At 40.6% G+C, this 15747-nt stretch overlaps 1 protein-coding gene across 2 annotated transcripts; it reads right to left on the bottom strand.

Moving 5' to 3' along the window:
- Positions 1–529: 529 nt before the first annotated feature.
- Positions 530–15733, bottom strand: ift81 (intraflagellar transport 81 homolog). 2 transcript variants are annotated; one of them, XM_051422000.1, is made up of 18 exons: positions 15715–15733; positions 14530–14633; positions 14238–14418; positions 13476–13565; positions 13229–13294; positions 12825–12935; positions 11808–11892; positions 11127–11290; positions 10944–11039; positions 9949–10095; positions 6412–6561; positions 4993–5121; positions 3607–3696; positions 2685–2771; positions 2467–2538; positions 2143–2228; positions 1828–1873; positions 530–1362 (listed from the first exon to the last, which is right to left on the bottom strand). In XM_051422000.1, the coding sequence occupies exons 2-18, from the start codon at positions 14607–14609 to the stop codon at positions 1180–1182; spliced, it is 1863 nt and encodes a 620-aa protein (XP_051277960.1). In that variant the 5' UTR covers positions 14610–14633; positions 15715–15733; the 3' UTR covers positions 530–1179. The 2 variants fall into 2 exon arrangements, with proteins under 2 accessions (XP_051277960.1, XP_051277959.1); XM_051421999.1 differs by lacking the exon at positions 15715–15733 and adding an exon at positions 14742–15210.
- Positions 15734–15747: the final 14 nt, after the last annotated feature.

The following is a 15747-nucleotide window of genomic DNA, read 5'->3' as shown; positions in this document are numbered from 1 at the left end:
AGGTGAGAGGGCCAACCCCCGACCCCCACACTGTGTTCTTCAGGGGGGTAAGTATCACTGTCAGATGTTTTACAGGACTGGCGTGCATCATCTGTTAACACGTCTTAATAAGGTCCCCAAGAAGCAAAAGGTGCTGTAACAATAATAACATGGCACTGCCCGGTTGGACATCAAGCTGCCTTTTACAATGCACACTTGATCCGTTTGGCACAAGAGCCACTAACATCGGCTGTCAGCAGCAGATTAAGTTTCTGTGGGAGGGAGGGTGGAATCCTGAAACATCCATGAAGACATTTGTTGGGAACAACATGAGGCACTCAAAACATAGTCTATATGGACAGAAGTGTGTGCTATGCTACTTGCTAAAAAAAGTCATCAAACGACAGTGCAGGGACTTTACATGTATTTTAAAATTGATTTACACATAATTATGGGATTATGAATATATGTCTTTCCTCTTGTAAACTGCATCTGTCTTGTTATGTATGACATGATATAATATACATCTAGCATGAAACATGAGTCAAAATGAATATAAAATACATTTAATAGAAATACAGACAACCAAAATGATCTTAAATATCAATGATTATCTTGAAATATATCATAGAAAAATAAAGTATGTTGTGATACAGAATAGAAATATTATATAAGATAGATAGAATAATATGACTATTTCATCTGTGCTGTCCAAGCAACGGAGGTCCCAGTGAATTCCAAAATTGGCAAGACACCCTGTCCAAGGTCATGGTGGTGGTTGCCAGAAATAGTTGACCGAGGCCACATCCCAAGTGCACCACTTTGTATGCTGTTATCTTTGGACACTTTGATCGAACATGTATTCTTAAAGATGTCGCCAAAATGGAGTCCCCAGGGGCCAGAGACGGTGAAAACCCAGTGTCAGACAACACCTCTCCATACACGTGTTGTTTAAGTTGAGGATTCTCAAAAGGATCTCAGACCGTGTCATCATCAGAAGTTACCAGTCTGGTTTGTACCCAAGATAAACTATCAAGTGAAACTCAATGGCAGTCGGTCACAGACGAGATAGAGGGAAAGACCATAAACAGTTTACATAAAACGACTATATTGTAAAAAGATTTAGACATGTTACAGGAAGGTATACAATATGAACTCTGTAGTCAGTGCATTGTGGGTGACCCCGCCCTACATGTGTCCTCACAGCACCAGCCTGTCCTCTCCTCCCTCCTGGATGACCTGACCAATAGATGCCTGGCTCTGAGCTCTTATGAAGCACTGCTTCTTGCACTCCATCAGCTGCTCCAGGTCACGCCACAACTTCATCTGCTCCATGTTGGCGCCGTGGCTCTCCCTCACCATCTTCTGCTTCTCACGTAACTTCTGGAGTCAGCAAAGGAAAAGAGTGATTGGTAAGGAACTATTTAAAATGGCACTTATCTCTACAACACTAGTCCGATGACAATTGAATGATTGTATTAGAGGTCCAGTGTGTAACATTTAGTAGCCCAGAATGGACAAACCAAACACTGGCTCTATATAGGGCCATGTTTTTTGCGTGTCCTGGGCCACCATAGTTTCATCATCATGCTTGGAAGAGGAGGGTGAAGTGGGGAAGTTGCAAACTGCACCACTAGATGCCATTTAATCTTACACACTGGCCCTTTAAGAGGCCATTTCGCGTTAACAAAAAATATATAATCCATCTACATTACTGTAAGCTTCCAGTAAGTTTCCCTGTCTAGTCTGTTGTCAGACCATGTTTTTGACAGAATAAAGAAATATTCTGTAAATAAGTATTGACCCATGGCATCTGCTAGGTCAGTTCTTGGACACAACTTTTCTCACCTTGCCAAGTAACTCCTGTTCTGAAATGTTCTTCATGTACACTTCCCTACAAAAAAAGCAGAAGGATATAATTCAAATTCAAGCCTTTGCAATTTCACATGTTGATCTCACCCAATGTTTCTAAATAAAAGGTGTGGCGTATCAGCATATCTTGATATCACAAGGTGTGGTAATGAGTTTCCGACACATTCGCTGTGCTGTATGAGAGAATAAAGTGACAGCAGCTAAACTGACTGTGTTGTAATAAGAGCCTCATGTGGAAGAAAGGGTATTGGTCTTGTGAAGCAGCTGGCTGGCCAGGCTCAGCATGCTCACCTGATGGCCTTCTTCCTCTCTTGTGGATCAGAGGACACGTAGGCCTTCATCTCTTCAGCTGCCCGCTGTATTTGCATCTCAACGATCTGTGGAGGACAGAGATAGAGAGATTGAGTTTATTGTTACAGTGGAGGGTTGGGAGCAGGTCACATGCAAAATGCTGCAACATTTTATCCACTCCTGCAGCACCCCTGTGGGTAGCATGTCACTGAGTATCAATTCTAATTTTATAATACTGGCAGAACAGTGATAACGATGGGTGATACAGCCACTGTGGCTAATAGCTAAAATGTTTGCTTCTTTCTATCTTTTTAAAACACTTGCCTCTGACATGGCGTTGATATAATGATATTGGTTTTCCTCCTGTGCCGTCTCCTCCCTCAATGCTTTCACCTCCTGCGAATGAAAAACAATAACAAAGACATATTGTGTGTCGCTAAGGTAAGTAATTAAAAAATAAGAACACTAGTTAAGCATAGAGAAATATTTAAAATGATTGACTTAATTCACTCTAGTATAGGATAATTATTAATTAACTATACCTGCTCCAATTTAGACCTGTTGCTCTCCAAACCAGCAGTACAACTTTCGTATTGCGCCTTCTTTTCCTCATATTCCTGGCTTATTTCCTGGTAAGACAGGAATCCAAACATTCATACACAGGAACTGAGTGACAAAGGATGTAACATACTGTACGCCGTATGACAATTGAGACAAATACATGAAATACCCCGTTTCCAAGCCTCTTGTCATACTCTCAGCGCTGTTTCACATCAACATAACATCACAGCTGGCATTTGAGCAGTTTAACTTACAACAGGCTCTTACAAAGTCTATTTATGTCTTCCTGTTGCAGCTCTTCATTAGCAGACATTACCCAGCGAGATGGAAGAGTGATTCTGGGAACACGTGTAGGAAAAAGTAATCCTCCGCTTTAGCACGGCGATGTGTGGGGGGATTTCCCATTGTGCAATTTATTTATGGACAATGTAAATTATTCTTAATGGACCCTGTCTGTGATAACACAAAAACAAGTTAACTCTTACTGCAGGCACACAGTAAAGGTCCCACCATTTGTTTCTAAATCTGGTACAGATTCATAACATACCATGTTTTTACTTTGGCTTTGCAGGGAGAATTTGAGAATCATTTGTGAAATGTGAGAGCTGCTACAACATCCTATACACTGTATGTATTATTGCATAATAATGTGTATTTTCTGAATGACTTAAATCCCTTTTATATCAGATTAGTGACTTACCAGACTCTGTTGACCCCCCATAAGGACGGCTCAAAGATCAGTATCAACCACTTGCCTGGATTCTTTTATTTTTATTCATTTATTCTTTTATTCCCGAGTTGTGTGTAAAAAGGACAGAACAATGACTCGTCATGGCTTTTGGGTAATTGATATGGTGTGAGGAGTCTTTGAAGTAGATGTGTTGTAATGCGGGCAATGCTCACCTGACACCGCTGTCTCAGTGACCTCAGCTCTTTTATAATTGGTGCTAGAGCTGACTTCTTATCCGTTATCATTGAGTTCAGCTTCTTCACCTGTAAAACCAAGTCCATAGCACATACTGCATTAAATTGAAAAACAAAACAAAAAACAACATGAAACTTACAATAACCATGATGTAAACTAAGAGGAGAGGAAATGGCATTTTTTGCTGAAATTTGCAACTTTGTACACATTTAAAGTCTGCAGAGAAAACAGCACAGCAGGTAATACGACTGTGAGTAATGATTTACTGAGATGATGTCAGCATTATCAACCAGAAATATGATCAACATTTCTCAGTAGAAGAGTGTGTCTATAGCCACAGTGCAGGTTGTAAGGCCGTTTGCTAAGTATTCATTAAAACATTTTTCAGATTTATGGCTTTGTAGTGCATTTCCAAGTTCCAGTGTAAAGGTCTAATTTCAGGTTGGAGCCAGGATTGTTTGAGTCCATCATTAGGAGTGGTCTGCAGTTTGCCAAATGTAAGCTGGCAAACTGATCAACAAACTCGCTACAACTTGGAGCATGGCCTAATCAGTTGCTTCCCTCTGGGCCTTGACACACAAAAGGATGACAAGGTGATAAATAAGGCAGAGGCTGTGAGCTATGCTGGGATAATGTAAAGCGTTTACCTTGTATTTGCCTATTACTGACAACAATAGAGTGTTAGAATGTTAACAGGCAAGATAAAAAAAACTACAAATCCAACTTTTAAGTTTAATTAAGAGAAGTTGGGTGGAGTTACATTGGGAATTACATCAGGTCACCAAATGCCTCGTGCTAACAGACCTTTTTCACAGCAGACAAGGACAGGTGCTACTAATAATATTAACAATGGCTCTGTTCTATTCAAGTGTCCCAGTAAGCCACAACAGTGTGACAGTGAACCAACATGCATAATGCCAGGACCCTGAAACCAAAGCAGCTACGTGGAATTCAGCCATCATTCCTTTTATTAGTTACGCCTGTGTTTTTCCTCCTGTGACACGTGAAAAGGTTTGCTGTGAAAAAGGCCTATAATAAAGATAATGACGTAAGTTGTCCTGACCTAACAGAGTGAGGGAGGTCAGTCTAATTACCCAAACTAAGCCATGGCTCTGTCGAGGCTTTAAGTCATTCAGTGGTCAGTGGGGGGTTAGACAAAGGCACTGCCACAGTCTATCTTTACTATGTAGTTAATGTTGCTTGAAAAAATTCCCATTAGTCTTAGACTGCCCAATCAATGTTAGGATATAGTACTCTCCACAAAATCATCAATAGATTTTCCAGGTGTTGCTGTGTAATCTACAGTGATGAGTAAAAATGAAGTTGAGGCTGGAATTCACCCAATTCAACCTCAGTAAAGTTACCATTTCAGACATGTCATCCAGTGTGCGGCCCTTCTTCTCGTCCAGCTCACTCTTGATGGCCGACACCCTCTCCAGTTCCTCCTGAGTGTTGCTGTAGCCAGAGATGCCCTTTTCGGCTTCCATAGTTTGCTTGAAGAACACAACAGAGACACATGGCAAGTCATCCATGCATGAACAAATCCAGCAATGAAACATACACACGTCACATACAATACACTCAAGAGTTCACTAGTCTAAGGGAATCATCCCAAATGTCTAAATAGATAAATAAATAGATATATACTTTATTAATCCCCTATGGGGGAAATTCTTCTTTTCACACCCAGGCTGAAACACACGCTTCATGCACTTGTGGACATGCAACAGGGAGAGAGATGGTGGAGTGATGGGCTTGCCACGTTAGCGGCGCCCATGAGCAGTTTCTTGGGGTTAGGCTGCCTTGCTCAAGGGCACCTCGGCAGTGCACAGGAGGTGAAACTGGCACCTCTCCAGCTACCAGTCCACACTCCATATATACATCAATCTACATCTACATCAATATGAACCATCAGTGTGTGTGCTATTAACAACTTTACAATTTGAGGGGATTCCTTTTTTTGAAAATAATTTTCAGGATGCTACAAGATACCACTTTGCTGCACATGAAGCTTAGTAGCTGCTGATTCAAAACACAAAGATGTCAATGTCTTATAATATAAGTAACACCAGGACAGCACATTTCAGTTGCAGTAAGAGAGCTACCCACTCATCAGATCAGTCATTTGACTCTCCGGTCCGAAACAAAAATGCTAGAATGCATTAAGAACTATCCAGCTAGAAAATGAGGCTCACACATAAAGAGAGGGGCAGACACATTGCCAGCTACAGTAGACACTTGATCAGAAGGAAAACTTTCATTGCTTTCACAAACCCAGTGTGGGATGCAGACAGAGGAGGAGCAGCAGATGCGGCCATCAGAAATAGCAGCTGAGCCTGCGTCAGACAGCCTATCAACAAGTCAGGTGCTGGAACCGCACAGTAGTGTGAAGCCATTTCCAGGAAGCTTCTACCGCTTCAATGTTAACACAAACTGTGTGAATGGGGGGGGGGATCAAGTAAAACAGCACATATGGAATGGCAGCACGAGTGCAGGGAGAGGGCTGGGTGGGATACAGTATGAATGCTACGGGGCAGAGAGGGCAGCAAGAGCAGTTAGGAGGATTTCTGTGGTGCATGTAGAATATGTAACATTCAAAGTGATGATTAATAGCGCTACCTTTAAAAGACTACTACCCAAGAGCTCTTGTACTGTTGCTTTGTACAGTAGCACCCTGAAAGATGGACTGCATATTCAAATAAATTCTTCGTCTTGCTGTAAATACTAGTTTAGCCTGCTTGTCTTACATGAAAGTTAAAAACAAGAGTTAAGACAAGAGTTACCAGTTTCTGTTGGACAGTCTCATGTCTTTCCTTTAGAATTTCCTCTGTCCGTTGCAGGACTCCATATTCTGCTTTCAGATCAGTAATTTCCTGACGTTTCTTCTTGTATACTGTTCCCTTGCTGCGCAACTTCACCAGCAAACGTTTCAGCTTTGAAGAACAAAGGAACAGAACACTTGTGATTAGTTTTAAGAGATGTGAATACTAAACAGTGCTTTCAAAGGAAATTCTGTGGGTTCTTTGACTGACACTGACTTTTAAAAGGTCTTTAAACTTGCATTAGCTGACTTTGTGGGCAGTGGAAACAAGCTGTAAACACAACTCTGACACATTATTACCTTTTGAGTTCATATGGCAAACTGGTTGACAAACTATTAATTATTTACACATTCAGCAGTTATAGAGCAACATTAGCATTCATTAGGTTTTGATGAATTTCAGTCAGATATTCACTCTAATAATTATCTGTAAATCTGTCAGTACAAGTGACCATTTTAACTTACATGTAATTATTTGATCCATTGTTAATATAAAAGTATCAATTATAGCAGCTTTAAAGGTTAAATGGGCATATATCTTAATGCTGTTTCAGTGAAAACAATGTTCACGTGGCTGCTACAAGCAAGAACATGTAAATGCTTCTTTGGGAAATACACTGAAAGAGGCCAAAATACAGTTTATATTTAACGTCATGGTGTCCGGCACAGCTGAGATACTATGAAAGGCCACAGGAGAAGACAATGGGTTGAGCCAGGGGAGGGAAGGGATTAGAGAACAGCAGTGACTGGGGGCCATGGCATGATCTGAAACAGTCACTCGATCCTTTCAGATTCACAGCCAGCTAGGCATGGCAAACAGCTTCATCTGGCAGAATAACTGCTTTTAGTGGATGTTCAGTCGCTCCCCACCCTGGCTGTCTGTCGGGACACAATGAAACTCCTCCACAGTCAAGAGCAGCTATAAATGAACATGGACACGGGAGAACAGCCCCAGAAATCACAGAATGTGCTTCACGTCCTTTGGGGATCCATGAAGTTTGATGTGTGTGTGAGTGAATGAGTGGGGTGGGTGGGTGGGTGGGTGTGTAGTTTATTCTTTGTATATTTTGGGACATCAAGGGCAGACGTGGCTGAGAGAGGAATTAGCACAGCAGAATAATACTGCTTAGTGTTCCCGGCAGTATGTCCCCAAAACAACTGCTGTTAAACTGGCCGACAGCAAAGTCGTAACAGCACCACTTGTCTCAGACATAGTCCCACCAACAGACACTTGCATACAGACAAGTCAATAGAAAAATGAATGGTGCAGCAGATACTCCGAATAAGTGTGCAGAACATGCTGTACAGTAGCAGTGTATTCCTTTCAAACTAAAACGTAACCAGTTACAATACAGATCATCACAATATTTCAAGAAAAAGCATGCGGTTACTCAGTGATTGTGTCTTGACTGCCGTAAGACTAAATTTAACCAGTGTGATGAGGCTGCTTGATAAAGTGGTTTCGTGTTACCGGCCAACCAATGACGAGCAGATGTAGTCATCCCTCTCAGAGAGACCCTGCAGTTGGTGGGTGGCATGTGATGACACATAACCAGCAGAATGGAAAATACCTCTGATAAAGTGATCATCTCCACCGCGGCCTCAAACTACGGAGGAGTCTTGATAGATAAGCTGTGTTTGACAAAATATTTTCCATTAACTTCATTCATGTATAGTCTCAAGGGCCCTCTTTGTCTCTACAAACAGCTCCCTCTCATCATTTTAGTCAGACTTAGAGGTATGTCAGTCAGTCTGAAATTAACTGTAATATATGGGTGTAATTGATGTAGGAAGTCAGCAGCGGTAGAAATACGCGTGACCTTCTGTCCTATAGCACTTTTTTTAACATCTCTTATTATTTCTTCCTGTCACAAATATTTTGCTACTTCACCTTCACATCCCTGCTCAGATGATTGCTTTCTCTTCCCTTCCTGAAAAGAACACGTAAGAAGCAATTTTTCCACCGATATTTAACTTCCTCCGTCATTTTCCAGAGACAGTGAAAGCATTAGTTTTGTTTCTGCTACAAAAACATCTGCTTTGAAATAACCCAGAAAATGTTCTGACCAATTTGTAAATTTGTAGAAACCATTAAATGCATTGGAGGGGTCAGAATTGGTTGTCCGCAATCTGTGTGCATTAGTCTTATCAACTAACAATTATTTTCATTATCAACTAATCTGTTGAACATTTTCTTAATTAATCGATTAGTTGTTTGGTCAAGAAAACTGTGAAAAACGTGTCCCAAATCACAGGTAGGTGTTGTGTCCAAAACCCAAATATATCCTATTTACTAGAATGTGAAAATATTCACATTTGAGCAGATGAAATCAGAGAATAAAAAAAAAATAAAAATTATAATTACTCAAAACGACGAATCGATTAACAAAATAGCTGGCAATTCATTTGATAGCTGACAACTAATCAAAAATCAGAGTGTTGTGGCAGAAATGTATTGATGCTAAAAGTTAAATAAATGTCAGCGTCCAGAAATTCCTTTTCTTCAGAGGTCAGGGTCAGCTTCAGAACAACCTGCCTGGAACATGCACCATCCACAGGGATTGACGACAGCCCCGCGGGACAAAGGGGAGAGCAGGGAGAAAGCTATTGCAATTTGAGACATGCTGCCACCTTTTTGCCTCAGCAGAGAGCCCAGTGCTCACCTCATGGATATCAATGTGCGTCAAACACCAGGCTATAAAAATTCTCATCCACACAGTGCATATGGTCACAGCACAGCCCCCATCTATCAGTGTCCCACTGTTTATAGTCGACTCTTCAACTGTAAGCGTAATGTATGCATAGGCAAAAGATGTGTTTGCTCAAGGCTTTCTGACCTACGTGCAACAATACTCATTTTTTTCCCCTCCCTGTCAATAGTTTAGTTCTATTCATCAACGTGACAGCTCAGAGTAGACCTTGCCATGTGTCTGAAAGGGGGAGTACATCCTCGTCATGGGATATAAATAAAGACAAAGGTTTTATGCCCAATGTCTGTTTAATGTGTCCAGCTGACTTGAATTAGGGGACTGATTACACTAAAGATTAGGGAAAAGGACAACTTTCAGGCAGTTTGTCCAGTGCAGTTCCTTGTTCTGGATATTCTCTGTTGTGTTCTATTTTTGGCTCTGCATGGGAATGTGGGGGAGAGTAAGGAAAAGGGATAAGTAACATTAGACAGTGAGCCCGTCCGTGTTTGGATAAGAACAGAAATAGCCTCTTGTGTTTTCCGCGGTTTGCAAATCTACTAGTGCTCCCTTAGATAACGCTGGAGCTCCTGTAGGTGATGTTAGCATTTACCTCAAATACAAAGAAGAGAATCATGAAGAAAATTATTATTTTCTTGGCTACTGGCAGTAAAATTCTTCTCAGAAGCAATTTAAGATATCTTTTTTTGTCCAGCTAATAAGATCAGCACAGCTTCACGGAAATTTAAAGATAGCTGATATAGAGAGATTACATTACTTTGTGATTGTAAGAAGCACTTCCTAAGGTGTACCTCATCACCCCGGATGACCTCTTCCCCATCTGAGGATCGTGCCTGGCTGCTCCTCTGCCTCAGCTCCCTCTCTGCAGCGGCCAGCTCCTCCCTCGCTTCCTGAAGCTCCTCTGCCTTCGACTCCTTCCTTCGAATGATGATGGAGGCCTGCAATGTTACATTAGATATACAAACATGACTAAAGAATTTCAGCTGAGTGATTGTTAACCCGTGGGAGGGTAAATTCAATGAGCAATGAGGAAATTATTAGGGAAAGAAAACGGCAAGAAATATCAGCTGCTACTACAGAGAGCTCCAGTGTATGAACACTGAGAACAGACTTTTCAGTGATGTAAGAAACAGGCATATTCATACAGTAGATTCTGTATTTCAACGACAGAGGAGTACATGTGACTTTTAAGTATTTTGTATGTATTACAACATGTCTAGATCTCTACTTGGGATGAGTACACCATTAACTGTGTCTGTATCTTTTTAACCAACTGAATTATATGTATATTTATATATGTATAGTTGCTATTCATTATCAGAAAACAGATATGGACACATTTTACTCTGATGATACTCAGCTTGTGCCAGGAAGAAATATTGTGAATACTCAGCTGAAATGATTACTCAACCCTAGTAGAGAGGATCCAGAGGATGAGCTTGTGGTAAAAAATAGTTTACTTTTTTTAGTGTATCAGAAAATAAACATCTATGTCTAAGTTTTTCATTGTATGTATGCATTCATTTTTATAATAAATTAAAAATCGGCTTTCCAAATGTTTTATGAGGGAAGGAAGGAAAGGCATTCAATGTATTTGTTAAAGCTCAAGGATAGGATCACAGTAGGTTTTGGAGAGAAACACTGAATGTAAACATAACTTTTGTTTGTGTACAAGAAAACTCCACAGGGCACCTTACATCACAGTCAGCTCCCACAGGGTCTGATCTCACAAGACAAAACCCACAAAAAGATGAAAGACATCAAAGAAATTCAATAAAGTCGACACCTGTTGCCTGTAAAGGGTCAGTTTGTCATCCATGGGGTCATTTCTCATCATTCTCTTCTCAATCAGCTGGGTTATCTGAGAATCGACTTCTTTGATCTGTGAACATGACAATTACAGAACAACATCAGAATTTAGCAGCGTATCGAAGTATACACGCTGAACACCAACATACCACGTCCTGACCTTGTCCTCCAGCTCCTGGAGATCAGCCTGGCCCATGGCAGGCTCCGACGCTATTTTCTGCAGGTACTGCACTGTGCGCCTCATACCCTCCAACTCTTTGGGGAGTTTCTCAGAGACCATGTAGGAGTTGATCTTGATCTCCTCTTCAAGCCTCTTCATTAAGCCTGAAAGAGACCAAGCTTTTAATTAAGCACTTTGAGCTTAATGTGTTTGAAACCTTATCAGGCTTTCCACAGCTCTGATTGCTTCAGAAAAGCTGAATATCACTTATACATGCAAAGCCACAAAGCGTATGACAGAAACAGTAATATCTTCTACTGACATTGAAACTTCGATAAAATGACTCATTCTGAACAAAAGCAACCCACAGTACTTGTGATAAGTGACTTTAATTGTGCAGCTCCACCCTCGTCTGCATTGCATAGGTCATTTTAGAAACTGTAAATGTGTAAATCTCTTCTCTGGCTGAAGAGCCCAATACCAGATGAGAACAAAAGGAGACAATTTCAACATCAGATAAGCTCTATTGTAGCACTTCAAAGATCAGTATAATTAGAGGATCTCAAAAGATGAATGCCTATTAGCTGAGAGACCCCCCTGCCCCCCCAACGCTCTGCTGTGTCCTTGAACTACCCATCCAGCTGTGCCCTGCAGAAGCAACAGCAGGACATGGGTACTCACTCTCTGGATTGGCATCTGCTGCTGCCTGTCGCAAATCCTTCAACTGCTGCTGCGCTCTCTGCAGTCTCTGCTCTGCCTGGAACAGCTGAACACACAAAATGATTGCTGATACAGGTAATGTGGGATCATTAACATTTAGTGTCCAATGATAATGAGTTTGTACAACATTAGGGCTGCAAGTAGCAACTGTTTTCATTAGAGATTCATCTTCTGATTATTTTCTTGGTTAACACATTAAAGGTTCAGTGTGTAACATTTAAGATGATCTATTGGCAGAAACAGAATACACAGTAATATTTGTAGGTATGTTTTGATTGAGTGTATAATCCCTGGAAATGAGAAACGTTGTGTTTTCATTACATTAGAATGAGCCATTTTTATCTACAGAGGGAGCAGGTCCTCTTCCACAGAGTCATGTCTCTACAGTAGACCAGAACGGACAAACCAAACACTTACTCTACATGCTTGGAATGGGAGGGTGAGACGAGGGGGTTGTAATCTGCAACTACACTGCTAGATGCCACTAAATCCTACACACTGGTCCTTTAATTGTTTGGTTTATAAAATGTCAGAAAATAGCGAACAATGTACATTGAAGATTATCTTCACATTGCTTGATTCAGTAAATTAATTCAGTGTGATATCACTGAAGACAAAGAAAACCAGCACGTTTGAGGAGCTGGAAGTAGTGCTTTTGTTTGACATTTTGAATTATCAAAATTGTTGCCAATTAATTTTCTTCCAGCTCTCTTCAACATCTCAATTAATGTATTAGAAAGTCTCCTAACACATGCTTGTTCTTCTCAAACCCCTTTATAATCTCTTTTACATTATTAATCATAATGGTAATACTAATATTTGAGAAAAAAAGAGCTACAACACAGAGAGATATTACATGTTATTCTTTCTTTCCAGTCTTCCAAAGCACAGCAGAGAGCATAATGCTGAACTTGTCTATGATGTGTTAGTGAATAATACTAAGGTGAGCAAATATGATTGTGAATGTGAAGTATTTACTTGGTTCTTCTGTTCTTGCTTCTGGTGAGTCAGTGCCTCCTCTCTCTCCTTCTCCACTCGCAGCTGTCTGGCCTGTTCCAGCATCCGTTGATGGTTGGACACTGACTCCACCTAGTGGATGCACAAGTTAACATGACAACATCTGATTACAGGGCGGCAGAAATAACCGAGCAAGTCTAAACAGAGTCAGGTTTCACCTTTTGGCAAGCCTGCAAGTAAGGCCCATTAAATCAACACCTCATTATTTTACAACCTTGTTAAGACAACCATGCAGCCTGTCAAATCCCTGTCAGGTCCATTACAGAAGCTGATAATATATGTCTGAGGTCATGTTTTCATTCCTCAGCGAATCCTAAAGCCTTTCAAGCATTAGAAGAGCGAAAGGAAGGAACAGCCAGCCTTACCCTCTTCTTCAGCCTCTCCACACGTTTGATTAGTTGGTCTTTCTCTTCCTCCATTGCACTAATATCCTGTTATTGGAGAAAAAAGGGATTATATTAGTGTATTTTATCAACTAAGCATATTATTCACTAAGCTAAAACAAAAAAACACAACTCATGTCAATTTGTTACAGTCTTTTACTGAGTAAAGCTTATCATTAACAACCTCTAATAAACAGTGATTGTTAAGAGTGTTTGAGTGATTTTTTACCCTTCTGATTTCTGCTGTGGAGAAGCCAGAAGTCCTCAGCTGCTCACACTCCTTGTGATACGTTTTAAAACCTTCCACCAGCTCTTCGTACTGCGAACACACAACATTAATGCATAACCTTTTTTGCCTTTTAGGTTATTAGCGATTTCGAAAAACTAGGAAATACAACGTAGCGCTGGGTGGTATAAACATAAATTTGTATCAGTGTTTTTTAAGATTCTGGCGATTTTAAGGTACGTCACGCCCCTCACTATATTTTGTATCCCCATGACTGGGCATTTATATAGGTTTATAGTGGCTTATTCTACTGTCATAAAGTACATAGAATATACAGTATATACTGAAGGCTTTACTTTAGGGCTTTCTTGGTCCCACAAAATGATACAATGACAGAATCTGAATGCATGACAGTTTTTATTGTGCAAACTGCAATGTAGTAAAAAAAACACTTCACTAGCTTCATAATGAAAAAAAAACTTTGTATAAACACTATAAACTGACCTAAAATACTTAGTATTTAAGTATTTACAATTTCCAAGATGTTCTATTGCAAGTAAATGATAAATAAATTGTCACAAATTGTTGTGTACCATGGTGGTTTGCCCTTGAGAGTTAGTTGTGGTTTTTAATTGTTGTGTTATAAAGTTATAACCCTTGGTGAACTCTTCACAGCAAAAACATTGCATTCAACTATGCACTGGTATAGCAAAAAATGTATATCATACAGAAAATTAAAATCAGTATGTGTAATATATTGCCAACCTGGTGATAGGTGTCATTGATAACATCCTCCTGCAGAAACTCTGCAGGCACCTCCAGTTTGACTAGGAAGCGAGCCAAATAAGCCCTTTTCTTCAGTTCAGGGACCCTCTGTAGGAGCCAGTGGAGGATGGGGTGGACCACGGGCTTACTGCCTGCCACCAAACCTTGTCTAAAGCTGCTCCTGCATGAGAGAAGGAGAGCATATGATGAAATTACAGACATACATAAAAATGCCTCACTAACGTTACATGAGGAGTGGGAATTCAAATTCTCACTGAATATATTTACTTACACATCAGAGAGGTTGCCAGGAGGTTTGTATTTCAGCATCCCCAGCAGAGCACACATTCTCTTTATGGTCTGTTCAGGCATTTCTTCACGGATATCTATAGCTTGCTAAAGACAAGAACAGCAATGAATACAGTCGTTCATGAACACCACACACTGGCTGACAACGTTATGCACTGTTTGCAGTCTGTCCAGTCGTTGAAGTTAGTGTCCCACCTTTGGGTCTATTTCAGCCAGAACATCGTTTAAAATCTGCAGCAGCTGCATCGGTTCAAGGGAGTCAAACGTGATGAGGTTAAAGTTTTTCTTAAATGGGTCTTTGTTGAGTTGCTCAACGATGAATTTCAGTTGTTCACTCATCTTGAACAATATGAAACTAGCTTGCTTGCTGTAAGTTCGCTAATTATTTATCTTCTTTACTGGATTAGCCAGCTAACGTTTGGCTAACTAACGTTAGCTCCCTGTCGTCGACTAATAAGAAATCCAACCTGCAAAGAAACCTTTAAAAACAATATACCCGACTTTCTGGAGGCGGTGGCAAACAACTATTAACAAATGATAAAGACAAGTTTCCAATATATGTGTTAGTTCGCCTTGTTAACTCTTCAACTTGCTACCGTTAGCTAATTAGCGGACAGAACGGCAGCGGCTGTTGTCAACAGCCCCATGGAAACCACGACGGCGTCGCGGGTTGGTTGCTAACAGGAAGTAGCGTTGACGAGCGTTAAAGCGAGTTTGGTTGCGCTAAATGTGCGCAGATTGCGTTGTCGCTTGATTCGACTGACAGACGAGCACAGAAACGATGAAAGTTCAACAATATGTGCTTTGTGGTCGGGTAAAACACCAGAGACCTACTGTTGTGTGCGGTTCTAGTTATATTTAATTCAATATGACGCAGTGTAGATTTTCATTGAAGCCGAACATCATAAGAATTAAACCAGGTTCCATTCCTGTCAGCTATAATAAAATAAAATGATTTGACGTTACTGCTTAGTTGATAATGGCCCCGAAAATGTGTTCATAAAAGAGTTCATGTGTTTTGACAGTTGTGTATCTTCTCTTCGCCTTTAATGGTAGATTAAAAAAAACTGCACAACTGCAACAATAACACGTCTAGATAGTAACGTTATTAAATCTGCCGTGTAAAGTTACCAGTTACAGCTTCTTCACGTCGTGTACTTGAACGCACCTCCTCTGTCGGCCTGAACTTTTGAACCGTCAG

Source organism: Dicentrarchus labrax, unplaced genomic scaffold, assembly GCF_905237075.1.
Source record: "Dicentrarchus labrax unplaced genomic scaffold, dlabrax2021, whole genome shotgun sequence".
In the NCBI taxonomy this organism is placed as follows: domain Eukaryota; kingdom Metazoa; phylum Chordata; class Actinopteri; family Moronidae; genus Dicentrarchus; species Dicentrarchus labrax.
Note: the sequence above shows the minus strand (reverse complement) of the source record. Positions and strands in the feature narration are given on the sequence as shown.